The sequence below is a fragment of the Oncorhynchus masou genome, chromosome 31 (genome assembly GCF_036934945.1).
Source record: "Oncorhynchus masou masou isolate Uvic2021 chromosome 31, UVic_Omas_1.1, whole genome shotgun sequence".
Classification (NCBI taxonomy): Eukaryota; Metazoa; Chordata; class Actinopteri; order Salmoniformes; family Salmonidae; genus Oncorhynchus; species Oncorhynchus masou.
Window position 1 is genome coordinate 40,658,830 of NC_088242.1, and position 8,204 is coordinate 40,667,033.

The window sequence follows — 8,204 nt, forward strand, 5'->3', positions numbered from 1 at the left end:
CATCGATAAGTAACAATACCTTTTTTTTTAGATTACTTTAGGACAGTGTTATTCAAAGTTATTTGGTCATTTAGTGATTTGAAAATTAGGTTTGTGTCATTAGATTTGGCGTGGGGTTGCGAGAAATTTTAGGAGAAAAATTGGGTCCACAGAAATTCAGGAGGAAAAAAATGGGGTGCCCACTGAAAAAATTCCAAAACCACTCCTTTAGGACAGTTTGGACATGAAGTGTCAAAATGCTAATATAGGTTCCATTGACTTGCATTGGATTTGTGCCACAAATGCTAATATGTAAAAAATGGACAACAAAACCAAAGCATGGATTGATGTCATACCTTGTTCATAGACTACTTAAACCAATATGATATTTTGTAGTTTATTATTTAAAATAAATCACCTATTTGCAGGAACAGACAGAGAATAGATACTATATACTCGTTGGGGTGGGTTTGGCGTGGGGTGTGGGGGTCCGTGTGTTGCTTTTTACCATTTCTTTGGATTCCTCTGTAAAAAAAAAAAAAATTTGGGCCAAATCATACGTTAGGTACTATATTTTTAGAAAATGGTGAATCCTATACATAAAAAAATGGCTGCAATCAATTACACTGAACATAAATATAAATGCAACATGGAACAATTTCAATGACTTTCTGAGTTACAGTTCATATAAGGATATCAGTCAATTGAAATAAATCATTAGGCCCTAATCTATGAATTTCACATGACTGGGAATACAGATGTGCGTTTCTGTTGGTCACAGATCAATCAATCAAATGTATTTATAAAGCCCTTCTTACATAAGTTGATGTCATGGAGTGCTGTACAGAAACCCAGCCTAAAACCCCAAACAGCAAGCAATGCAGGTGTAGAAGCACGGTGGCTAGGAAAAACTCCCTAGAAAGATATATATATTTTTAAGTAGGGGTGTGGAAGTTGCTGGATTTTGGCGGGAACTGGTACACGCTACTGTACATGTCGATCCAGATAATCTGGTGAGTATGCAGGCCATGGAAGAACTGGGACATTTTCAGCTTCCAGGAATTGTGTACAACACCTTGTGACATGGGGCTGTGCATTATCATGCTTAAACTTGAGGTGATGGCGGCGGATGAATGGCACGACAATGGGCCTCAGGATCTTGTCACAGGATCTCTGTGCATTCAAATTGCCATTGCTAAAATGCAATTGTGTTTATCGTCCGTAGCTTATGCCTGCTCATACCATAACCCCACTGCCAGAATGTTCACAACGTTGACATCAGCAAACCACTCGCCCACACTACGCCATAAGTCTGTCATCTTCCTGGTAGAGTTGTAACTGGGATTCATCTGTGAAGAGCAAACTCCTCCGGTGTGCCAGTGGCCATCGAAGGTGAGCTTTTGCCCACTGAAGTTGGTTACAAAGCCGAACTGTAGTCAGGTCAAGAACCACACAGATGAGCTTCCTTGAGATGGCTTCTGACAGTTTGTAAAGAAATTCTTTGGTTGTGCAAACCAGTTTCATTAGTTGTCCGGGTGACTGGTCTCAGACGATTCCACAGGTGAAGGTCCTGGGCTGACGTGGTTACATGTGGTCTGCGGTAGAGGTCGATCGATTAATCGGAAATGGCCGATTAATCAGGGACAATTTCAAGTTTTCATAACAATCGGAAATCTATATTTTTGGGCACCGATTTTCCTGTTTTTTTATACCCTTATTTAACTAGGCAAGTCAGTTAAGAACACATTCTTATTTTCAATGACGGCCTAGGAACGGTGGGTTAACTGCCTTGTTCAGGGGCAGAACGACAGATTTTCACCTTGTCAGCTCGGGGGATCCAATCTTGCAACTTTACAGTTAGTCCAATGCAATATTGACCTGCCTATCTCTCGTTGCACTCCACAAGGAGACTGCCTGTTACGCGAATGCAGTAAGCCAAGGTAAGTTGCTAGCAAGCATTAAACTTATCTAATAAAAAACAGTCAATCATAATCACTAGTTAACTACACATGGTTGATGACATGGTTGATGGTATTACTAGATATTATCTAGCGTGTCCTGAGTTGCATATAATCTGACTGAGCATACAAGCATACAAGTATCTAAGTATCTGACTGAGCGGTGTTAGACAGAAGCAGGCAAATAAACATTCATTCAAACAGCACTTTTGTGCGTTTTGCCAGCAGCTCTACATTGTGCGTCAAGCATTGCGCTGTTTATGACTTCAAGAGTATCAACTCCCGAGATGAGGCTGGTGTAACCGAAGTGAAATGGCTAGCTAGTTAGTGTGTGCTAATAGCGTTTCAAACGTCACTCGCTCTGAGCCTTCTAGTAGTTGTTCCCCTTGCTCTGCATGGGTAATGCTGCTTGGATGGTGGCTGTTGTCATTGTGGTGCTGGTTCGAGCCCAGGGAGGAGTGAGGAGAGGGACGGAAGCTATACTGTTACACTGGCAATACTAAAGTGCCTATAAGAACATCCAATAGTCATCCAATAGTCAAAGGTTAATGAAATACAAATGGTATAGAGGGAAATAGTCCCTATAATTCCTATAATAACTACAACCTAAAACTTCCTACCTGGGAATATTGAAGACACATGTTAAAAAGAACCACCAGCTTTCATATGTTCTCATGTTCTGAGCAACAAACTTAAACATTAGCTTTCTTACATGGCACATATTGCACTTTTACTTTCTTCCCCAACACTTTGTTTTTGCATTATTTAAAAGCTCCAACCAAGTTCATTCACCCAAAGGATCAAACATCTGAACAGACAACGAACATATTCACACACTCACGGATATTTAACCCTTTCTCATATGCTGAGCCCCTCCTTACACATCTGAACAGCCAATACCCCTTTGTTGCCAGACAGAACATTAGTGATATATGTTCTTCCTCACTTCATCTGACCTGACCTCTGCCTAAATTCCTCACGCCTCCCCAACTCACGGCTGTCATGGTGACTTGTATCAGACTGTGTCTCTTATCCTCCCATAGGATCCCTCTGATGGTTAACAATAACATATCCTGACATAATGTAAACACTATACATTACCCTCTCTCCCTCAGTGACATATCCTGACATAATGTAAACATTATACATTACCCTCTCTCCCTCAGTAACATATCCTGACATTATGTAAACGCTATACATTACCCTCTCTATATCAGTGACATATCCTGACATAATGTAAACGTTATACATTACCCTCTCTGTATCAGTGACATGTCTTGACATAATGTAAACACTATACATTACCCTCTCTGTATCAGTGACATATCCTGACATAATGTAAACGCTGTACATTACCCTCTCTGTATCAGTGACATATCCTGACATCATGTAAATGCTATACATTACCCTCTCTGTATCAGTGACATATCCTGACATAATGTAAACGTTATACATTACCATCTCTGTATCAGTGACATATCCTGACATAATGTAAACGCTATACATTACCCTCTCTGTATCAGTGACATATCCTGACATAATGTAAATGCTATATATTACCCTCTCTATATCAGTGACATATCCCGACATAATGTAAACGCTATACATTGCCCTCTCTGTATCAGTAACATATCCTGACATAATGTAAATGCTATACATTACCCTCTCTGTATCAGTGACATATCCTGACATAATATAAACATTATACATTACCCTCTCTCCCTCGATGAAATGACATGTAAACGCTATAACCCTCTCTCCCTCAGTGACATATCCTGACATAATATAAACGTTATACATTACCCTCTCTCCCTCGATGAAATGAATAAGTATATGTCATGATTTCAAAGGTTAAGAAATCAGAACCCCTCAGTATCGCGCCACAATGGTGGGGAAAAGGGACGTCAATCTACATTAGGTATTTTAATCTGGAGATTAGGTTGTAATTCGTTTTTCTCAATTAAGAAAATACCTTTATTCATTTTTCCAGACTGACATTTATGTTGACCCCTTGATAAACGGTCAACCCTCCTGTAATTTGTTAATTAAACATGTTATATCAAAGGTTAGTTAGAAAAATTGGATTTGAAATGCAATTGAACTGACCAATGTTGACTTGCATGCCACCATCTCACCATTACAAAAACCTAATTTCTCAGTTTCAATTTATCACCTCTTAATTAAAAACAAATTACGATGAATGTTTCCTTGGGTGAATTGAAGACTGAAACCGACTGGTAGTGTCTATGTGAGAGACAGTCGAGTCAGAGAGCCATAAAGCCTTATGCGGATCAGAAAGTGTACTGGGGGCAGCATGGTGTCATAGGTTGACGTTGCCCCTAGATGCTGACACAGGGTAGGACGTTAGGACGGTGTAGGTAAGTGCTACGCTAACTTAGGTCAACATCAGTAAGAGGACACAGATGCAGTCTGACTAAATAATAAATACAAAATAATTGCAGGAAAGTATCTTTAAAGCTGCTAAATTCTCTGTACTTGTACATCAACCTGCCTCATGCTCACGGAAAAAGGAGATAGGCTCCTGCACTGTGAGCTGTTCCGGATCTCACAAGCCAAGGCTCGTTCCTTAATTACTGTCACACCCACCACCTAAGCCCCTTTTCCATCCAGAGAAAACCCTGTACTGTGCTGTATGGCATTTCAGTGTTGCAGTGTGACGCATGTAAAACAACACTAACGGATTCACTCTTCAAGGCACAAAGACATATGCTGTTTGGGAAGCTTCTTGACTATTCATCTCCATTGAAAGAGATGCTGACGTGTCAGTGGTGAGCTCTTAACTTGTTCGATATAGGGGGCGCTCTTTAAATTTTTGGATAAAAAAACGTTCCCGTTTTAAACAAGATATTTTTTCACGAAATGATGCTCGACTATGCATATAATTGACAGCTTTGGAAAAAAAACTGCAAAGATATTGTCTGTGAGTGCCCCAGAACTAACGCTACAGGCGAAATCAAGATGAAATTTCATACAGGAAATGTCCCAGATTTTGAATGCGCTGTGTTCCAATGTCTCCTTATATGGCTGTGAATGCGCCAGGAATGAGCCTACACTTTCAGTCGTTTCCCCAAGGTGTCTGCAGCATTGTGACGTATTTGTAGGCATATCATTGGAAGATTGACCATAAGAGAATACATTTACCAGGTGTACGCTTGGTGTCCTCCGTCGAAATTATTGCGCAATCTCCAGGTTCAGAGGAGAAAGGCAACTGCCAAGAATGATTTATCATCGAATAGATATGTGAAAAACACCTTGAGGATTGATTCTAAACAACGTTTGCCATGTTTCTGTCGATATTATGGAGTTAATTTGGAAAAAAGTTTGGCGTTATAATGACTGAATTTTCGGGGTTTTTTCTTAGCCAAACGTGATGAACAAAACGGAGCGATTTCTCCTACACAAATAATATTTTTGGAAAAACTGAACATTTGCTATCTAACTGAGAGTCTCCTCATTGAAAACATCCGAAGTTCTTCAAAGGTAAATGATTTTATTTGAATGCTTTTCTTGTTTTTGTGAAAATGTTGCCTGCTGAATGCTAGGCTTAATGCTATGCTAGCTATCAATACTCTTACACAAATGCTTGTGTAGCTATAGTTGTAAAGCATATTTTGAAAATCTGAGATGACAGTGTTGTTAACAAAAGGCTAAGCTTGTGAGCCAATATATTTATTTCATTTCATTTGCGATTTTCATGAATAGTTAACGTTGCGTTATGCTAATGTGCTTGAGGCTATGATTACGCTCCCGGATACGGGATTGCTCGACACTAGAGGTTAAGAAACAAAATGGCTACCAGGCACCACCCAGCATGAAAAAAATGGTGTTCTGTACATGGAAACGGATTTAAGTTGCTAGCGTATTATGTCAGTTGTCTTGACCCATGCTCTTTATTAAGAAAACTATTACCTTTTGAAAATCATAAACACAATCAATTTCCCAACGTCATGTTTCCAGATGGCTTACCTCTCGACAGAAGGTAGTGATGTTCTCCCAGAGTTCCTTGGCTTCACCCTCGTCGTTGCGCCGCCTCGCCTCCACATGCATGCTCTCCCTCCTCTTAAGCGGCTTGGCCACCTTGCGCAGTGTCAGGTACTGCTGAGGTGTGTGGCATGCTGCGCAGTTCTTCGACTTGACGTCGTTGAGCAGCGTACACGCCGGACAGCCCCACTGCTTCTCCTGCAGCAGTGTGCACGAAGAAGAGAAGGACGAGGATGAGGAAGAAGAGGAAGAGGTGTTGGTGGCCGAGGGCGAAGGGTAGACCCGGGCCTGTTTTCTGGCTTTGTGTCCAGAAGACAATGTGGAGGAGGCTGAGGAGCAGTAGCAGGGGCCGGGGAGCTTGCAGTGCGGGCAGCAGTGAGAACTAGGCTCCTGGAAGCCGTGTAGCTTGGAGGAACAGCAGGCCGTGCACTCGGTTATCCCGGGGGGGTTGCGTAGGGTACACTTGGAGCAGGCCCAGGTGCTGGAGTCCGGACTAGAGGGGTTTGCTGGGCGTGAAGCGCACCGACTCGCAGCCAACCAGGTCGATAAGGTCTGCGCCGGCCCGCGACGAGTGGCATGCCTCGCACTTGGACGAGTCACTCAGGTTGGGCAGGGAGCATCCATGGCACTTCCAGGTGGGTGCTGATGTGACGGGGGTCTTGGAGGTGTGATAAGGAAGGGGGTGGGTGCCGTCCCCTTCCTCCAGGACGCTGTGGCGCTTGCTGGGGAAGGAGGGCTCCTGGGGCTGGGCGTGCTTGGGCTTGGCAGGGCAGAGGGCAGGGCAGTGCTGGGGCAGCACGCAGGCCGTGGATGGAGAAGTTGGGCTTGGGGCATTGAGGTTCGGGTTGGGCGGACGCCCCGGTGGGGGCACCTCTCTCCTGCTGCGGGGCACCGGGTTGTTCTGGAGAGAGGAGAAGGGCGTGAAAGGGGAGGAGCGTGGCGGTGGGGGCAAGTAGCTGTGGGGGAGCTCCTGGGGTTCGCAGGGGGCAGCTGCAGTGGGTGAGTCATCCGTCAAGTCAATGAGGAGCGGGAGGGCAGGGGCCACGTGGACGGGAAACCCTATCACGGGCGTGCGCACTTCGGGCACCACCAACGCCTCAGGGGGGATCTTGGGCAGCGACAGTTTCCTTGGTCCCCGCAGGCCGAACAAGACAGTGCAACAGGAGTATTATGAAGTGTGCATCGTGGGCACGCCCAGCCCAAGTGGTGGTGTTGCTGCCCCTCGGGTCCACCCAGGCCACTCAGGCCCCCCACCTCCCCGTTGCTCTCTGACCTCCTCAGTGCCTCCTCGGACAGCTGCTGCCCGCGGGGCTCCAGGAGAACCATGGGAGTCATGACAGGCGTGGGAGTCTCCGGCAGCACGAGGCCATTGGCGATGGTCGCCATGGTTGTGGTCGGTGTGGGGGTGCTTGGCGAGGGTCCAAAGCCACAGATGGTGCAGGCGCCGGAGCCCTGGGGGTTGTTGAGGGTGCAGCGGGGGCAGGCCCAGCGTTGCTGCTCTTCGGTGCTGCTTAGCCTCAGGATCTGGTTTAGGTCAGGCTTCTGGCGAGGTGCCTCACAGATGGAGCAGCGCGGCGCCGCCGCTGCGTTTAGGAAGGTGCATCGGCCACAAGACCATTCGCTGCCTTGCACCGCCGCCGCCATGGAGCCCGGTGAGTGAGAGTGGCTGTATGAAGGTAGGGGGGGGGGATATTAGGAGCAGTCGGTAAAAAGAAGAGTTGAGATAAGTAGTAGAAAAAAAGAAGAGAGAGTAGAGAGAGAGAGAGAGAGAGCGCGAGAGAGAGATAAAGAGGGGAAGAGAGAAGAGAGACAGAGATTAGCCAGTGCAGTGGAATCAAATCTCCCTCCTGGGGGCATTGAGGGCAGTAAATCCATACACAATGCCCCTGTGATGAAAGGAGCCAGACAGACAGAGACAGCAGAAGAAGCTGCTGCTTCTATTGCAGGAGAATACAGAGTGAATGCTCTCACAACCATATACAACCCTCTCACAACCATCCACCTGACTGACACTTATTGGTATGGAGAAACACCAGGACCTCTAATCTAACACCTTCTATCATCCTCCCTAAGGCCAATTCTAATGGAGAAGACAGAAGGGGAAATAGAGTGAGTTGGAATGAAAGCACTACATTTATTTAAATAGGCACTGACGGTTGTGTTCCCATCTTGGATTGGGGCTTTGGCCTTGCTGGTGTGTTTAGGCCAATTCTGAAAGAAAGTGATGATTTTCAAAACTAGAATGACTAGCATTCTAGTTCTAAC

The 8,204-nt window shown here is 45.1% G+C and overlaps 1 protein-coding gene across 1 annotated transcript in view; it reads right to left on the bottom strand.

The window, feature by feature from the left end:
• Positions 1–7,583, bottom strand: part of LOC135523944 (calpain-15-like) — a 45,761-nt gene extending 38,178 nt beyond the window's left edge. Inside the window, 3 exon segments of the mRNA XM_064950979.1 lie at positions 5,925–6,449; positions 6,451–7,076; positions 7,079–7,583. Coding sequence (XP_064807051.1) covers positions 5,925–6,449; positions 6,451–7,076; positions 7,079–7,583 — 1,656 coding nt within the window.
• Positions 7,584–8,204: the final 621 nt, after the last annotated feature.